The sequence below is a fragment of the Phaenicophaeus curvirostris genome, chromosome 2 (genome assembly GCF_032191515.1).
Source record: "Phaenicophaeus curvirostris isolate KB17595 chromosome 2, BPBGC_Pcur_1.0, whole genome shotgun sequence".
NCBI lineage: Eukaryota > Metazoa > Chordata > Aves > Cuculiformes > Cuculidae > Phaenicophaeus > Phaenicophaeus curvirostris.
In genome coordinates this window covers 70,064,393-70,083,775 of record NC_091393.1, presented here as the reverse complement: position 1 = coordinate 70,083,775, position 19,383 = coordinate 70,064,393, and the positions used below count along the sequence as shown (strand labels likewise).

General features: G+C 41.3%; 2 protein-coding genes across 7 annotated transcripts in view; one reads left to right on the top strand and one right to left on the bottom strand.

Annotated features, from left to right (window-relative positions):
• Positions 1–293, bottom strand: part of SDCCAG8 (SHH signaling and ciliogenesis regulator SDCCAG8) — a 115,587-nt gene extending 115,294 nt beyond the window's left edge. Inside the window, exon 1 of one of the 2 annotated variants that reach the window (XM_069852415.1) lies at positions 206–293. In XM_069852415.1, coding sequence (XP_069708516.1) covers positions 206–272 — 67 coding nt within the window. In that variant the 5' untranslated portion in view covers positions 273–293. The remainder of the gene's footprint in view (positions 1–205) is intronic. The other variant, XM_069852414.1, reaches the window with a different exon arrangement.
• A 1,204-nt stretch (positions 294–1,497) lies between these two features.
• CEP170 (centrosomal protein 170) overlaps positions 1,498–19,383 on the top strand; it is a 100,593-nt gene continuing 82,707 nt past the window's right edge. For all 5 annotated transcript variants that reach the window (XM_069852412.1, XM_069852411.1, XM_069852409.1 and 2 more), the window contains exon 1: positions 1,498–1,673. The gene's annotated coding sequence lies outside the window, so the exon portion shown is untranslated. The remainder of the gene's footprint in view (positions 1,674–19,383) is intronic.

The following is a 19,383-nucleotide window of genomic DNA, read 5'->3' as shown; positions in this document are numbered from 1 at the left end:
CGCCCTCTTTCCCACCTATCTAGAATGGTACGTTTCAATGACAGCTGAAACTTACACGAGCCCAAATAAAAGAGCAGCCAGCGGCGGCAGAGCCCCTCAGAGCCAAGGGACGGCCGGCCGGCCCCGTGTCACCGCGTTACCGGCACCGGACCACAGGCAACTCCGCTCCGCGCCGGCCCCGCACCCGGAGGCGGCTCCCGCTCACCTCGGAGGCGCCGCTGGTAGCGCTCCAGGGACTCCTCTAGAGTGGGCTCCCCACGGGGCGCCCGCATGAGGACGCTCCTGGGAGCCGAGAAGGAGTTCGATCCGCTCCGCCTTCCCGCGGCCGCCCAGAGGATCCACAACCCCCACGGGGCGCGCACGGAGACCCGCCGCCTCCTCGGCGCCCGCCGCTGCCGCCAGAGGCGCCGCGCGAGGCTGGAAGACTACAGCTCCCGGCACGCAATGCGCCGCGCGGGGTGCGCTGGGAAACGTAGTCCCCGCCGGCCACTCGCCCATTCATACCGAAAATGCCGGCAAATGGGACACTCCAAGACTCGTTTTGGAGTCATGGAAGGCGAGCGCCCTTTATCAGGCCTGGGCAACGCGAGGGAGCGATGTCTCTCAGCGAAACAAGAGCTGGGCACAGAGTATTTTCCGTTTACAAGCACATAGATCGATTTCCCCAGAAATCTGATGCATATTTTATTACTTTCCAAGGTCTAATTTTAGTGTTATTATGAAACTTCGCAACAATCAAAACTCCTGCTAATTCGGAATGGGCTCCAGCCCCCTGCTTGACCTCGCATTTGAGATAAGGAAAAGCTGCAGAGGGGATCGCGGAAGACACATCGGTCCAGCACAGGTCACACTGCACACAAGACGTGACCATCTCCAAAGAACGAACAGCGTATGGAAAAAAAACATCTAAAAAAACCCCACGCTGTAAGCGGAACGCTCCGTCTCCCTTTCAAAGAACGCAGTTACTTCGATGAAGCTTAACTCTGCTTGAACTTAAATCAAAACATTCTATTTTTTGTACAATGACTGTCTCTTGTTTCACCCCCTACCACGCTCGTCCTCATGGGGACAGGGACCCCCCCACCAACCCCGTCGTCTCCCTTTGTTGTGGCTCGCGGACGCCTCCGCGCCTGCGCCCGGCCCGGCTCCTCCCCCTCCGCCGCGGGGCCTGCAGGGGCGGGGACTGCGCCATTCGTGCCCGGGGGCGGGAGTGGGAAGCGCCGTCCGCCTCCCGCCACCGCGCATGCGCAGCGCCCCCCCCCCCCCCCGGGCGCGGATCGAGCCATTGTCTGAGGATGGCGCATGCGCAGTCCGCCCTCCCCGCCGCCCTCTCGCATCGCGTGAGCCGGAGCTGCGCATGCGCATTCCGCACCCCTTCCTCGCCCCCCCGGCGTTTTGTGATCAGGAGTGGCGCATGCGCAGTCCGCCCCTCCTCCTCGGGCCCCCCCCCCGCATTGTGTGATCCGGAGCGGCGCATGCGCGGTGCCGCGCCCCCGCTCTGCCCGTTACCCGCTATGTGCAGGGAATAACGTTGCAGCCGCTGCCCAGAGGGACACCGACCGGAGCGCCGCCCCCCGCCCCGCGGGGATGCCGGCTCAGTGAGCAGCGCCGCCGGCACCCACTGAAAGGGACGAGACTCCCTTCCCCAGGCGCGGCGAGCCTCTTCGAAAGGGGTGAGTGAAGATGCCGCCGCCCTGGCCGCGGGGCGGGCGGGCGGGCAGGGGCCGCGCTCGCGCCGTTCACCCGCTCCGGGAGGCGGCGGGAGGTGGCAGGGCGGGGGGAGAAGGGGGGGGGGAGGTTGCGGTCCGCGCACCGCGCGCTCCCGCCGCCCCCGCCCGCCTTTTTCCGCCCGGGATGCGGAGCCGCCCGCCCCGCCGCGTCCCCGCTGCCCCTTCCCGCCCGCGGGGCGCCCGGCCGGGCACGGACCCGCACACCCGGACACACCCCCGGGGCAGCGGCGGGGCTGCCACCCGCGGGAGGACTGCCGCGATTGCAGCCGACGGTGCCGTGGGTTTAGGATTTGGTTCTGGGGTTTTGTTCTTTTAATTTTTTATTTTTTTTTTCTATTCGGTTGTCATTATTTATCCAACTGCCCCGGGGCTGGAGGCAGGCGCGTGCCTCCAGATCTAAAAATCAGGGATGCTGTTCATTTGTCGTGCGTGTTTCCCTCCCTCTCTTTCTTCTCCCTCTCTCTTCCCTCTCCCCATTTTCTGGGAAGGATGGTGGAGCAAATCCGTTGGTTTCGCCTTTTATTGCGTATTTTCACCCAACGAGGCGTGTCTTCTGCATTCAAAAATACTCTCCTGAAGGCGTGATCTTGTCTTCCTTGGAGGCTCCTCCCGGGGGAAAAACACAAAATAACCCTGTTTTGTTCCCAGTTTCCAGAAGCAGCTCTGGGCCCCACTTTGTCTTTCCGGCGTGGAAGCAACCGGGTTCCTAAGCTAACAAAAACCCAATGGCGGTGTTTGAGCAGAAAGCGTCTTGCAGCAGAGGAAGCTGGCGTCGAGGTGGGCGGGAGGGGCAGCTGCTTGGACTGGCTTCCCGCTGCGTCCCGCCACTCCTGGTGCATGGAGTGATGGGGCATCATTCGTGGGTGCTGCTCCCATGGCCTCTGCCAGCCTGGGGTGGCAGTGGTGTTTTGGGTGCCAACCTCAGGGCAGGGGGTACAGACCTGGCTGGGGTGATGGGGCAGCCAGCCTCTAGGGCGTTGTTTTGGGTGGCTTGGCCATGAACCCATCCATTCTTAACAGCTTTACAGGACAAATGAGATGTAGATAAGAGAATCACAGAATAGTTTGGGTTGGAAAGCACCTTCAAGATCGTCCAGCTCCAATCCCCCTGCCATGGACAGCGACACCGCCCCTACACCAGGCTGCCCAAGGCCCTATCCAACCTGGCCTTGAACACCTCCAGGGATGGGGCATCCACAGCTTCCCTGGGTAATCTGTGCCAGTGCCTCACCGCTCTCACAGTGAAGAAATTCTTCCTTGTGCCTACATTAAATCTGCCCCTCTCCAGTTTATGCCCATTGCCCCTAGTCCTATCACTACAAGCCTTTGTAAACAGTCCCTCCCCAGCTTTCTTGTAGTCCCTTCAGGTACTGAAAGGTTGCTATAAGGTCTCCTCAGAGCCTTCTCTTCTCCAGGCTGAACAACCCCAACTCTCTCAGCCTGTCCTCAGAGGGAAGTTGCTTTAGCCCTCTGATATTCTTTGTAGCCCTCCTCTGGACTTATTCCAACAGCTCCATGTCCTTATGTTAAGGATTCCAGAACTGGACACAGTACTCCAGATGAGGTCTCACAAGAGAGGAATAGAGGGGCAGAATCACCTCCCTTGCCCTGCTGGCCACGTTTCTTTTGCTGCAGCCCAGGATACGGTTGGCCTTCTGGGCCGCAAGTGCACACTGCTGGCTCATGTCGAGCTTTTCATCCATCCAAGTCCTTCTCTGCAGGGCTGCTCTCAATGATGCTATGCTGATGAGTTGAAAATAGTGTTAAGAATTGTGTTCTTGTGACGAGAAGTTACATATAGCGCCCATTGATCTGCACTTTGAAGAAATTATTTTTTTCCCTGTGAAAGCAAAGGTGCTCATGAAATATTTAATTGCTTTGAAAGAATAAAGCCTGTTCTAGCACCGTGATGATCATCTTCTCTTCTTTGAAATGCCATTCAAGACGTTGTGCCAGTGCTCTTGGCCCTGGGTTTGCCTTTGTAAAATGATACATCGGACGGGACAGTTTTTGTAGGCTGAATGAAGACATGATTAAATATGCTGTGATTTCCTGTGAATAATTTCCTCTGGGAATTACTTTATGTCCAGATGCTGAAGAGGCTGCAGTACTGGAACTGCAGTACTTCTTAGTCTTACTTCTTAGTTAGAATCGACTCTGTTAGTATGGAATCTCCTCAAATGTAATTGAATTTAAAGGAGAAAAAAGGTAAACATAAACACCACAAAGAATCTTCCTTCACTTTCTGATTATTATTGTTTTTAAACACTTTGTCACTTTTATGTAAATGTTTTGTTATTGTCCTTTGTTGTTGGCTTTTTTTTTCTAAAGGAAGTCAGGAGGACTGGCTGAATAGAGAGAATAGTGTAGCTGAGGATACATGGAATTTTGTCAAAATCTTGAGAATCTAGAAGTTATTTGTAATAGATCAGCTGAAAATGTTTTCTTTAGTTCCTTTGAAGAGAAACATACAGACACAGAAGTTGTTACCTAACTTCATTTCATGGAATTGTAGAATGATTTGAGTTGGAAGGGACCTTGAAGACTTCATCATGGTACTGTGTTGTTTTTTTTTTGGCAGGTGACAACTTCCCATTCCTATTCTAACTGACTTTTGCAAAGAACTGGCTCTTGCAATATTATGCTTCATCAGCTGTAACAGACTCGACCGACAGAATTTTTTAACAATTTTGTTGATAACATACAAGCCAGAAAAGAACTAGATTATGAAAGTAAACTGGAAAAGCCTCTGTTCATTAGGTAGGAGCTAGGTAGCTTCCTTGAGGGACTGGAATGAAATCTGAGGCATGTGTTGCTGTAGAAATTGATTTTAAAGTGCCATTTCCAGTTCTTGCAAATGCAGGAAAAATACAAATAGTGTATATTGATACCGTAGTATCTCCTTGAGTCTCCTGAAAAGACAGTTTCCGTGTCAGTGTTGCATTTCTTAGCTTTGCAGTTAAAAAGGAACTGAGGTAAGCCAGATTGTTTTTACTTTAGTGAGAAAGCCAAGAAAATCTGTGAAATTCTGTTCTTCCATTAGAAAATCTTGAAGAGGGGAGTCAGATGTTCAATTTGTGCAGATAGCAGCATTTACTTGCAGAAATTCCTATATCTGCTTCTAGCACTTGTGAGATTGCAAAAGGACACAATGGCACGCACTTGCCCTCTTTAAAGCACGTGCTGCATAATGTAGTAAAAATTGATATGGTTGCGATGAGAAGACTGAAATTTGAGAGAAGGAAGTCCTTTGTTACTAGGGGATAGAGCTTCAAATTTGCTAACTGGGAGCTAGCATTAGATACACTTATCTTTTCTACAGTGTGCATCTTCAATGTGCTAAGTGAGCCTATGGGATCTTCCGTTCTCTGTTAGGTTTATAATGGTCTCACCGAATGCCTGCATTTCTTCCGTTCTAATATTGATCATTGTGTATCTCCGCATTTTCAATGGGCCAGTCTACAGAGAGCAGCTTCCTTCAGCACACGATGCTAATATTTCCCTGGGTCAGTCCGTCCAGTGTGATGAATGAAGCAGATGTCCTGGGGAAAAATAGTATGTGAACATGTGACTTAAACTGTAATGTAACACAAGCAAATTAGGGTGGAAAGAGTACAGTCTACTTGTTTAAACATCAGCTTTGTGAATGTCTGTTGTACAGTTATACATGCATAGAAATACTGAAATAAATTGTGGATACTTTGTTCACTCTTGTAGTTTAGTTTCTCCCAGTGCATCTCCGAAAAGCTGAAAGGCCATTTTTGTTTTACAGGTGCATTTGTATTTAGAGTGGCCTTTTTAATTAAATTTTTGTTTGACCTTTAAAAAACCCATATATTTTAAATTAAATGTATGTATTTTTTATCATGTATAATGTCAAAAGCAGCTTGTCATAGAAGTTTCAAATAAAACCCACAAAAATGTTTTAGTAGATTGCTGACAATTAGATTTCAGAGAGGAAGATCTGTGTTTGGGAAAGTATTCTATACTGCATCACTGACATTGGAACTTATCGTGCAGGCACTTCTTATGGTGGATAAGAAGTAAGTCTGGGAGTAGGTGTATGTTAAAGAGACTGACTAGCAGTTTTTGTACCTTAATGCTTCTGCATGGAGTATTCCTGGTTACTAACTCTTCGTTTTTGGTACAGCATGACTGTACTGCTCTGCTGCACTGCTTTTCTACGTACATGAGAAGTTAATTCATTTGACTAACCCAGCAGAAACCTATTTCTTTTCTTTTTGGTTTGTTTGATTTCCGCCTCCCCCCTCCCCCCACCCTGGGTTAGCAAATTGAATTATCTTATTTTGTGGTCAGAGGAGTGCCAGAACACGAACACAGAATGGAAACAGCAGTTTCAAGCTTGGAAGAAGCCAATACTCCCTTTTCTAACAGTAGAGATCTATTTTGGTCTGCTTAGGTGTCCTATCTGGCTGTCCCCTGTGTCGTTGTAGACAGCTGTGGTCAGAAAGGGTGGGTTATGTATAAATAAAAAAAAAAAACCAACCCCCAAAATAATTAAGATACTGAGCTTTACTTACTGTCCTTGATATGTAAAATGTCCACAGTCACAGACTAAACGTTTAGAACATATCAGTGGATGAAAAAAATGTTTCTCTGCAAAACAGGTATGAATGGAGAGAAGAGGAGTAGTTCTTTTGAGTGATATGGCCTTGTACAAGGAAAAGAAGGATTTTTGTGCCAGGCTAATATCTCTGTCTTCTCTTTTGCAGAATTTAAGCCTGCTAGTTTTCAAATATTTTCATAGTTTTTTCTTCCTTACGAGTTTTGAAGTGTATGACTTCTGTGAACTGTAGAAAAGAGATGTTTGATATATGTTTAAAGAATTTTTTTTATTCATTCAAAACTCAGATATGAAGCATCTTTTCTCATTTCGTCCTCTGAATAAAATATTCAATAAGATATGATAGGGTTTTTTTTTCCCCTGTGAGCCTGACATATTTGTCAACTTTGTTTCTCTTTCTCTTTTTGTCCTGTTAGAAATTGTTATTGAAAAAGAGACTTTCCCGTAGCTAGGTGCTTTTTAGAGCAGCAATGTAATCCACTGGTAGGCCTTGTGAGCTGATGCAGCTCCAACAGCTGCAGCCCTCTTGAAGTCTAGCTTCTTCAGTTTGTTCTGCTGCGTTTATTGCAAGCATTGGCATTTTTGTGGTAAGGTCCTCTGTTTATTTGTTTCCGTTCTTGTGAACTAAAATATTCTATGTTTTGATCTTTTCCATGAAACTGACAGGGTACCTCCCTTGACAAACAGCTCAATCTTCTGAAGTCTGTGTCATGGGCTTTCCAAATCTCATCTCATCTCATCTCATTTTGTACCTCATTCCAAATGAGATTCTGATTCTGCTCATTTTGTTTCTTTCTAGGAGGAACTGCAGTTATTGAGCATTTCAGAACAATAATAACAGAGGTGGTGCCACTCTCTAGCATTTCAAAGATGTTTTTTTGTGCATGGGGTATTTTGTTAGTTTTTGGCTGTGGTATTGCATGAAGAACTTGTAATTGATCCATTAGCTAACCATTATGGTGTGAAAGCAGCTATACACTGAGTGCATTAAATCAGATGTACTTACAACTTTTCCCTCAAAATTACAAGCTTAAATAATTTTGTTGATGGTCTTTCTATTGACTTGCAGATATTTGGCCATCTAAATAGGCATTATGTTTTGTGTTAGAAACCAAAGCCTTTTCAGTAATGTCTTGTTTGTCTTCTTATTGGGCATTAGCTTTCAGGATAAGGAAGAAAAAAACATAAAGTTGGGATGTTTTGATATCTTTTCTGTTTTCTCATAACATACGTTTCTCTTGCTTTCATTAATTTTGCCTTCCCTCCCTGCCCCCCGTGACTCACCTGATTATTTAGTTTTGTGAAACTAGATTATTGCAGGAACCTTGATGTCAAGTATTATTCTACTTAATTTTATAATTTAATTTACTGCGCAGAAGACACTGTGTAATATTGTAGTTCTACTTTTCTTCATTTTGCTAAGAATGGCCACATCGATGAACCTCTGGTCTCACTCCAACCCAGTATCTTTTCTCCAGGAATAGCTATAACCTGGTGCCAAGAGGCAGATAACAAAGGCACAAGCCCTCTTTGGGCATTTTGTGTTTGTTACTATTACAGTTCTTGCTGATAAGCATAATAAAGGATGTTGTTAGAAAAATATTATTCTTCTAAAAGTGTCTCAGCCATTAGTTTCTAATACTCCTTTAAACAACAATGCTGATTATCTTATTGGGCCATGTTGGAGATAATTTAGTATTGTATTTATTTTGTTGAAGTCTACACTAACTTGAATCTTAAGCAACCTTAATGAAATTAATTAGTTCCAGGTCTGTCATAACTCATGCCTGTTTGTTAAAATAAATGTTTTTAGTTTCAACTACCACCGTTTGGGCCACAAATTTTGTAAAATTTTTTATTTAATTAAATTTTAATTAATCAGCTTCTAAATACACTTTGCGGTCTCTTTTTAGACCAGCTGCAGTCCTAATATATTGCAAGAAATACTATATGTAACTTTTTCTTGCTGAGTACTCTTTCGGGAGGTGCAATTGCATGCCAGATATCAGTCCTACACATATATCTTAAGTAGCATGCCAAGAAGAGGTACAAATTCATAAAGGTCTGAACTGTGAGTTGAAAAATTGTGAACTGGAATGATTTAGAAGAAGCAGCTGGATATAGTCAGTAGGTATGTTGGAAAAAAGAATAATAGTTTTAAAAAGAATGAGTGATGGAAAAATGTATTTACACAAAAAAATGCCTGACTGAACTTAAGTTTGGGCACAGCTTGAGTCAGTCACTTGAAAGTCCAGAGATGTCCCAAACTTTCTTTTTTTTCCTTTTGAGGTCTGGCAGTAACAATATTTGAAACAAGTTAGCTGTCATAGAAAATAATCGTTGTTTCCCTTAAGTGCAGCTTGCCACATGGAATTTATTTTGTGCTGAATCTTAATGCTTTGTTTCATTGTCTCTTTCTCATATTCAGATTTTTATTTGTGACTTCCATGAGTATAATTGTGTATGGCAGGTTCTGTTTTTACACAACAGTGCAAGTCCAAGTATAATGCTGTTGTGTTACATGCTTTAGCTTGCTATAGCAACTTTATTACTTGGCAGTATCCAGTAGTGTCTTTTGCTTTTTTCCTAGAATAAGTATTTCTTTCCTCGGTATTTGCAACTTCTAAATTACATATAGTATTTTTTCTAGCTTTACTTAAACAGACATCCTTGCTTTTTTTCATTTTTGTTGCCCGATTGCGTTTTGTTTAGCACACTGTACTTGCAACTTCAGCTGTCAAAGTTCATTGTGCTCAGGTATTGTACCATGGAAACTGCAAATAGCGACATTCAACTTCCCTCTTTAGGGCAGGCTAATATTCCAGAATCTGGTTGGTATTGATTATAATTGCAAGTGGATTGTTTCATAGTGCTGCCTGGTTCCTTGCTTTGAGGAGGTCAGTGTTTGTAACAGAACCAAGAACAAAATTATCTAAGAACTTCAGTTCCTGATGTTTCAATCACATTCAGTATCCACACATAGAAATATTTTAAAGTTTTTATTCAGCGTGCTTTGAGCTTTAGTTTGTTAAGAAGCAGAAGGTGGGTTGTTTGTTTTTTTTTCTCCTAGAGCTGCTGATGTTGCTTTCATGGTCTCTAATTTTGTTTACCTGGTTTATATACGCTACATATTAAGCATTTTCAATTGGTCCAGTGTCTAACAAGATTAATTAATTCTTATTTATATGTTGTCTGGGCCACCTATAGCTCATAGCAAAGTCCTTTGTAACGGAGCAGTAAAAAACTCCAACCTTGAAACATCAATATCAGGACATGACAGCGAACCGGGAAGTCCCAAGTCACTCCTTGCCCAGTTGAGTCAAATTTAAACCTTTGACTTAGTAAGAAAAATAAACAACCATACCATTATTTTTAGTACAATTCATAAAATTACTTCAAATATCAGTTTTGGAGAAGACTGGATTTAGGAGATTGAGATTCTTGAGTTCCCTTATTTTGTGGGTCTTTCCCTTCGTGCAGTTTTATTCCAAAACCATGAAAAACATTATGCCTTCCTATTTTTATCTATTGTGCTTTTGGGGGGACACTGCCATGGCCTTTAAGAAAAAAGTATTCAGAGATGGCTGTGTATTGTTTTATTTGTGTAGTGATTTCCACAAGAATTCTTTCTTTCTTTTTTTTCAAGATATTTATTCACATTTGGGGTTACTAATCTAAGGCAGATTTAGAAAAAAGGCTGCGTTAGTGTATCATGTGGTGAGAGACTAAGCGTTTGATCGTTGGATTGTGATGTTATAGAAAAGATCTGAGGCAAGTTGAAAAAAGAATAGAAATACACACTGAAACTTTTTGAAAACTATGTAGTTTTAATCTGTAAGTTTTTAATGGATACATATGAAAAACTATATTTGGATTATTATTATATTAAAATTACTTGCAGTTACCATAGACCTGTCTAAGTATACAGAATCCTTTGAGACTTAAGCTGATTTGGTGTAATTGACCTAAGCAAAACTAGCTGCTGGCTGCCCTGGTCCTGCTCTGTGCTTCCCTTTTCTCCAACCCCGAGCTGCACAAACCCGCTCCTTTTGCTTTGGTGCTAGGTTGCTGGGTGTTAGCTTCTGGGAATGGTGGTTTGTTTATGGGAGTGTAGAAGAGTTAGTCTGTTGCCAGTTGAACATGCTGAAATAGCTCAGCACAGCTGCATGGCCGCTTGAGTCCTGCAGCCAAGGGAAAGGGACTAGTTGGGACTTGGTGGCTAGGGCAGGGTGAGGAGGTTGGGATCCTGACAGCAGTGAGATTAGATTTGGCTGATGTGGAACCACAGCTTTGGTTAGTCATTTATGTGGTGAAGGTTAAAACTGTTCACTTGCCTGTCATAAAATCACCAGGTTGGAAGAGACCCACCTGATCATCGAGTCCAACCATTCCTATCAAACACTAAACCATGCCCCTTAGCACCTCGTCCACCCATGCCTTAGACACCTCCAGGGAAGGTGACTCAACCACCTCCCTGGGCAGCCTGTTCCAGTGCCCAATGACCCTTTCTGTGAAAAATCTTTTCCTAATGTCCAGCCTGAACCTCCCCTGGCGGAGCTTGAGGCCATTCCCTCTTGTCCTGTCCCCTGTCACTTGGGAGAAGAGGCCAGCTCCCTCCTCTCTACAACCTCCTTTCAGGTAGTTGTAGAGAGCAATGAGGTCTCCCCTCAGCCTCCTCTTCTCCAGGCTAAACAACCCCAGCTCTCTCAGCCGCTCCTCATAAGACCTGCTCTCCAGCCCCCTCACCAGCTTCGTTGCTCTTCTCTGGACTCGTTCGAGAGCCTCAACATCCTTCTTGTGGTGAGGGGCCCAGAACTGAACACAGTATTCGAGGAGCGGTCTCACCAGTGCTGAGTACAGAGGGTCAGTTGGGTCTTCAACGCTAAGGTTGAAAATAAAACAATATAGTAAATTTCTGGATGTGCAAGCAACTTATGACACGTATGTGTTAAGCTTTATATGTACTGACTTTCCGTAGTAACTCCTACTGTGTGGCACATAAAAGGAACACAAGGCAGTTAGCACAAAGTGGGCAGCTTGAGATTTGCTGCAGTGGAAGTGTGTCCACAGGGGCAGCTAATAAGGAAGAGGTACCACACTAGAAATTGACATCTCATACTGCTGTCTTCAGAAAAACTGTTCCTATATTTAGATCTTTAAATTTTACCAAGCTGCTCACTTCTGCATTTCAGCCAGTAAATCTTTGTGCAGAGGCTGCTTCAATCTCATTATAAATCATGAATACAATGTACACACTGGCATTTTGTCATCTTCTCAGTTATTAAAAGTTGTGGAGGATTTGAAAATAAAATGTGTTTTCTTTCTCTCTGAACCAGACTAGCAAGAACATCTGTAAAGCACTTTGAACTTGAGGAGAACGTGGGAATTAAAGTCAGTCTTTCGAGCTCTGCTTCTAGAGTTTTTCTTACTACATAGAGTTAAAATACAAATAATAAAGGATAATTGTTTTGTCATGGTTATTCAGTGTTCTTTTAAATGTCAACTGACTTTCTGTCTGCAGAAGATTGCAAATCAGTAGTTACTAGTATATTCTGGAGCAACTGTTTTTAACTGTAGAGCTTGGCTTTTGTGGATGTATTGGCTGATACGGTTGGACCTTTGTTATTGAAACATCTTCCGATTAATCCATTATGGTGCTTCTGTGTTTATACTTGCAATAACATGAGAATGCACCCATTCTGTTAAAAATGCTTGTGTGCCTGGGTGGGATGGCCCCTCAACCTGTTCATCTTGTAGACGAAGTACAGAGAACATGTTTCTGTTTTCTCTCTCCCTCCCTCCAACATGTACATAGCATGTACAGCGAAAAGAAAAAAGTTCTTAATTGTTTCTGAAAACATTGTGAAAGGATTTTGCTTTTGATTCAAAGTAGAGCAATCCTATTCAGATAAAATGGAGAGAAAAATATATTCTGGTGAACAAGTAATGTTTAATTTCTCTGGGATGTGTTCTGTATCCCAAACTCTGCTGAAGCTCAACATGCACATATGCTCACTATTGCCCATTTGGTTGGGAAACAGAAGTATTTTGTGGGAGGAAATAACCTGAAAGGCCAATACACTGTGAACTGGAGTACAGAGGAGCCTTGCAAGTGCAGGTTGGGTAGCAGGCTGTAAGGAGCTGGGACCTGTGGTACTTGTAGCAAAGTGTTTCCGCCAGTGGGATGATGGAGTTGTTTTTTCGAACTTGTTCTGCTCAGCTCTCCATTCTTCCAAAACTTCGAAGAGCTTTATATCTGAAATCTCCAGCTCTCTAAAGCTTACTGTTAGGAGTTGTGATTAGCAGGAAAAGTCACTAATTGAGCCCCACTTCCTTATGTAACTAAAATGGTTCAGTAAGAGTTTTAATAACTGTGTGGTAGAAGGAGAATACAGTTAAAGAAGAATTTGTATAAGAAAATCAACGCTTGCTTGAAGTAATAATTACGCCCTTTAAAAATATGTCTGGGGAAATACAATGAAGGCTACAACTAGCGTATTTTAGATTGAGCAAGAGCTAATATGAGTTTTGTATGTGAAATATATACTAAATAAACAATTACCATCTTTTCAATAGGAACTATTCAAGAAATGAAGTCCAGGAAGAACCAAGTTAAAATAAACAAATATAGAAATGCAACACCAGTTTATTCTAAGATGTTAAATGTTATTCATTACTATCAGAAGCAGTGCTCAGTGGGTACCAATACTGATCATAACTTTTATACCACAGAAGCATAAATTAAAGACCAGAGGATGTGAATTGTTCCAGCCTTAAAAAAGGGAACTGGTGATGATCTGTCTTAATCAGCTTCTTATGCTTTTGTCCATATTTAGTTCCACATTAAAATAATTTAAAATATTTTTTGTAAACCAGAAGACTATTTATTGCAGCAGCATGCACGGTGTTGCTCAATATACCTTTTACGTCTTATACAGCGGAGCACTAATTTCCCAGTAAAATCTTTTTGGAGGAGATATAAAATGAGTAACAACATAGTAACTGTGGGTAGTACTTAAAAAAACCAAAAACCAAACCTTCAATCCTGTTCACTGAAGTGCCAGTCAAAGGGATGACTCAGTCACTTTTGTGGATGGGGTTATAGTACCACTTCCTCTTGTTTGCTTTGGTGCCTGAAGCAGTGCGTGTGGAGTTCAGAGCTTTTCCCATTTAGCCTTCCCTTTCACATCTCCTCCTTTTATTTATTTTTTTTTAAGGAAACAAAGTTATTGAACTTAACAAAAGGAAAGTTATATTGGTTTCCTCCCACAGAAATACTTGAATTTAGATTTCTGTCTGTTGGAAGACATGCTTGCATTCATTTAATAGCCTTTACAAATATTTATAGTCTGATACTAATAAGAGCATTTTCTAGTGGTCTCCAAGTGTTCTGAAGTTAACCAGATTTTACATTGTAGCATTATTGAAAACATATCCTAATGTTATACCAAATCAGGTTTAGATCACCAGTCATTCTTAAAAAAGCTTATGAAGATCCTCCTGAAAATATTCTGCTTACCCAGCAATGAGCACTTCTGATTGTGATTTATTTGAGGGGTTGTAATATATCTGCTCAAGCAAGTTCTTGCACAGAAACATCAAACTGCATATTCACTGTATGTGTTAATTCTAAAAGTCTGTAGTGACAGTTCCACATGTGATTGATCACATTTATTAAATTAGAGGTGGTATAAGAAATAGAATTAAGACTTCACATGCTAGTGGCTTTATTCCTGTTTGTTGGCAAGAAAGAAAGGAGTGAATGAGCACTACAAGCAAGTGTGGAATAGCTTCTCTGCAGGGAAGCAGTTTGTTAGATACTAATTACAGACTGGTTTAAAATCTTTGCAGTATATAATGTTAACCATTAAAACCATGAATATTCCTATTGTTTGCGCAGATGTCTTACCCTGCTTTGTGTCTTGCTAAACTCTTAATACCTCTTAATACTGGGATTTTTTGGTAGCTATTTTCACGTATCATACATTGATAAATTGTTTGTGTTGTGTTTGTTACCTTTCCGTTTCATTTCATAGGAAGGGGAGATGGAAATGACATAGACATTAAAGAAGCACTATACTCTAAACTGCAAGGCTAGGTTTCTGTTGAATAGTTTGGGGTGTGAGTAAAGAAATGAACAAATAATTAAAATATAAGACATTTAAGCCTTATTCTCCTCTATTTCTGTATGAATCTACAGGAAGAGGACTGTATTGCCATCAGGAAGAGATCTTAAATATCAAGCCCTTTGGTTTTGTCTGAGATTGGAAAATGCTGAATATGAAGAGAAGTGCTGTCTTCACATCATAGCTACCATATTAATTTTTGAAGAATTTTGATTTTAAGCTTGTCCTGATGTTAAATGCTTTGTAGAATACTGATGTATTACAATGTAATTATGATACAGAACCAATGAGCTTTTGTTACAATTGTGCGCACACACAAACTCTCCCTGTCTTCAGACAGTGAAGATTGCCTGGAGCAAACATCACTTACAACTTCAAGGCAAAATTTTGAGCTTTTGGTTGTTCTGTAAAATAAGTACATCCAACTTTTTTTTGTGTGTGTTGTAGGTCCTGTGTTACTGATCTTGGAACAAACAACTTAGTGTATTTCCAAGAAAAAAACATCTGTGGACTTGGCTCTTGAGAATAATTGTGAAAAGCTTCAAAGCATTCCATAAGGGAGAGGGTAGAATATATCAAATATTTTGTATGGACCCTCCTTGGAATGATAAATATGTTTTTCTTATTAGAGTGGAGATGTAGCAAAGAATATTAATGGGATAACTTTTTCAAGTTATGTATCTGTAAACTGTGAATGGATATGGAGATCAGTAACATTGATTTCACTGATAGTCCTCTATCACTTCTTCTTTCAAGTTCTGTGTACCAGTGCATTATGTCAAGAACAAAAAAGGAACTGAAAACTGAAAGATAGAGGTTAAAGTTATTTAAATACGTGTTTTTCTTTGGAGAGTACACTTTTATCTTCATACACACAAAGTAGGTAATCCCCTGTACTAAAGAAGAGCACATTTGCATTGCCTTGAGTGTAATTTAATCTAAGTAAGTATCTTGGGATATTGAATAAACTCCATATATTTCACAATTTTGGGGAAAGTGAAATCATCACCCTTGGGAGGTTAAGAGGTCCAGTTTTATTTGCAAAGTGGTGTTTTTCTTTTTAGTAGTGCTCAGGGTTGTGGTCAGTATTTAGCCAATGCAAATAAAACCTCCTCATCGTCCACAGCCTACAAAATAACTTGGAATATGCCACAATGGAAGCAGTAAGAATAGGAAGCGGAGGAGGAGGACTTGACTGCTTCTTTAAGATTACATTCTGCCTGAATGCAATGCCTGATTTGTATTTATTTATTTATTTTCCTGTTTGCTTATATTGGCAGCAGTATAATCTGATATGGAGTTGGGGGAAGGAAGGTATTTCTGTAGCTTTCATTAAGGGAAACTTTCAAGAGACAGTTTGGTTACTGTTTCTCTGGCCTGCTTGCCACAATCATTTCTAAAATGCTACTTACCCTAGATGTACTGTTTTATTAGCGTACTGGGTATGCTAATCTCTGTGTAGATGACCTTGTATGATTGTGGTGAAAGAGTAAAACTTAATTTTTTTTTTCTTTATGCATTTTCTCAGTCTGAATCAGAGTGATGGACAAAAAATGAGAATTTGATTGTTTGATCGTAAGTTAATCTACCCTTATAAACAGTCATTACCCTTTATTTTATCTATTTACTGAAAGCAGCTTGCAGCTTTTGAAGTGTTGCCTTTCAGTGTAGGAAGGCTGCAAATAAGAACATTCATGAGAAATGATATTTTGTTAATGAATGTAAATTTAGGAATGCAAAATAAGCTGTCTGTTTAGTATATGCAAAATATCCTTATTGTCTGTTATCAAAGGGTAAAATGGGATCACTTTTTTGCAGTCTTAATGGCTTTATCCTAGTGGCTAATAATTGAGTATGCTCTTAACAGTCTGAAATCTAATATTTAGTTTGAGAATATCTTACAAGTTTAAAAAATAACTTTCAGGTACTTCTGATTGCTCTAACAATAATATTGGCATAAAAAGGCTTATGGTTATTGTGTGAGACTATTTCCATGTATGGTACCAGTCTCGTGCAAAGTTTTCTAATCAGTTTTTTAATAACTTGCCTGTTTGCCAGTGTTGTCTGTAAAGATAATGCAGTTTTAATTTTTTTTTTGTCAGCTTGCTGAGGTCTTTTGTTTCAATCTGCTGTTCTTAATATAATTTGATCTCCTAGCTTCTGCTAGGAATTGTTGTGTTTGAGGGTTTTTTTTAGTAGCTTCTGAATCCCTCTTTTTTTTTTTTGTTGCTGATTGGTTTGTTGGTTTTTTGCCTTGTGTGATAGGGAGAGGCATGGCTGTCTTTAGAGTTCCTGTAACATTTAATTTCCCTTTCTTAGATGCTTTAAACGGGAGATTATTTAGTTTCAGTTGTCTGAGTTTGTTTAGACTTGCTAGAAAGTCTTAATGTTGGACTTCATATCTGTTGTAGACATTCTGATTGTTTATTCATGCAAATAATATCTTTTTGCATACTGTGACACTCAAATGATTGATAGTCATCAGGTAAGCCTTATTTCTGTACATTTTTTTGCAGTATTTGTGTGTTTATATTGATAGAATGGGAAAGGAAAATATATTTGGCCCTTTTTTTAGTCATTGTTACATCAAAAAATGAAGTAGTATATGGTCTTTTAAGTCATTGTCGAAAAAAATCAACCTCAAGCAACTTTCCATGCAGTTGCACTGTTGGCAGTAAAAGGGGTTTCTTTCAGTTGTTGTTCTAACAGCTATTCTTCTTGTGTCACAGCACTGAAATAGAGACAGATCTAATTCTGACCTGGGTCAGAGGGTGAGGATGCTTGTGCAGTCCCAGAGCTGTAGCTGCATTACAGCACAAATTTGCTGACTAACAGAGGGCAACAGCCTCCTCAGCCGTTTGCTTGTTCTTAACTGCATCAGATGCATGGGGCAACCTGTAGGGCAAGAAGAATATCTGTGTCTTTTCTGGGCAGATCTCAAACTCTTTGAATACTGGGTGGGGGGGGGGGAATCTCTCTCCATCCTTAGTAACATTCTGAGCTAGAAGGCTTTTATGCCTTTTTGTACTTAAAATATGAGGAGGAAGTGCTTCTTCCCACAAATGCTGCTGAGGAGCCTGCTGATATAATCTGACCCTAAGGCCAAACTGTACTTTCCAGCTGCATCACTGTGAAGCCGAAGGTGTGGCTGGCTGGCTGTCTTCCGCGAGCCCCCTCCCTCCCTCCTTTTTTTTTTGTTTGATTGTAATTTCTCTTCCTTTCTCTCCTAGCCAGGCTCACACTGAGAAAAACATTGCTGTGGCTGTATTGATTTGATAGAACCCTTTCTGTTTCAGTTACTCTTTTATGATAGGTAACAGATAATGTGTGTATCTAGCTGTGTTGGATGTGTAGAAATAAAGAGAAAAAGCAGGGAGCATGACTCTGCCTGATCTCACAGAATCACTAAGTTGGAAAAGACCCCCAGGATCATGGAGTCCAACCATTCCTATCAAACACGAAACCATGCCCCTCAGCACCTCATCCACACATCTTTTAAATACCTCCAGGGATAGGGACTCAACCACCTCTTGGGCAGCCTGTTCCAGTGCCCAGTGATGCTTTCAGTGAAACATTTTTTTCTGATATCCAGCCTGAACCTCCCCTGGCAGAGCGTGAGGCCATTCCCTCTTGTCTTGTCCCCTGTCACTTGGGAGAAGAGGCCAGCACCCTCCTCTCTTCAACCTACTTCAGGTAGTTATAGAGAGCAATAATGTCTCTTTAGTTATAGAGAGCAATGATGTCTCTTTTATAAAGCATCTCCTGATGCTTTATAAATGCATTTTCTTGCTCTGTTTTTGGCTTCTTACTTATATTTTATTATTTTATTCTTCTTAAGCTTAACATTACTTTTAAATTTATTTATTTATTTATTTATTTATTTTAAAATACTGGATTAGCAGGTGTTGCAGGTAAAAAGTTTTTTCTCTCTCTGTAAATTGAAGGCCCAGGTATCTCGTAGACTAAGATTCAAGGAGGTTTACATGCTCTTTATTTTGCCTTCTTTACTTCTCCATCTCTGTGTACAGGCAAAAACAGGGCAGGGGGTAGGGCAAAAAGAGAAGAGAATAGTTTTGCAGGGTGGTGGTGAAGAGGGTTTCTTTGTTCTCAGTGGGTGTACCTTGTTCTGTAGAATTCGGTCGCGGCTACATCTTTCAATGGAGACTGAAAATTACATATTTTAGACATAGTATAAGACTTCAGTATGATATTCTAATCTGTTTTTAGAGAAATTGTGGCAAAATTTGGATATTTGAGCTAAGGTGGAACAGATCAAATACTTGAAAAACAGCATGAATACCCAAGGTTATCATTCAATGACCTTGTCAGCTAAACCTCAGTAAGTTTAAGAGATAAGCCAGCAGACCTAAGAGGACTGTGATTTTTATGAGGTGTGTTGGTTTAGTGATGGGAAGTCATCCTAAATGTACTCTGTTTCCTGTTTGAGCAAGGAAGTTATACTGAATGAATGCTTCACTTTTGTTCCCTTGCATTTCCTGTTTTCTTCCACTTTACTTATTTGCATGCTTGCCATCCAGTTCTACTGTTATGTCAATGTAATTTCTGAGTGATTATGTAAATTTTTCATTAACTTTATAACTAATAGCCATATTTCTTTATATCAGTGTGAATGGGGAAACTTCTTGTTCAAGGTTGTATGTAGCATTTGAATGTTTTTAGAGGGATGTGTTCAGGTGAATTTTCTAGTTAATGAAATATTCAATAATAGCAGTTTTAGCTTGTTGGACAACTGGTTGAAAAACTGGGATTGTTTGGTCAGTGTTCCAGAGTATGCTAGCTCTTCTTTTCTGGGGGATGTTGATGAAGAGTTTCAATGTTTTGAAATGTAATTTACCTTATTTATGCTTCCATTGATTTTTTTTTAATCTTTTTTTTACGGCCTTTTAAGCTTATATTTTGATTATCCTTTATGGATATTGTC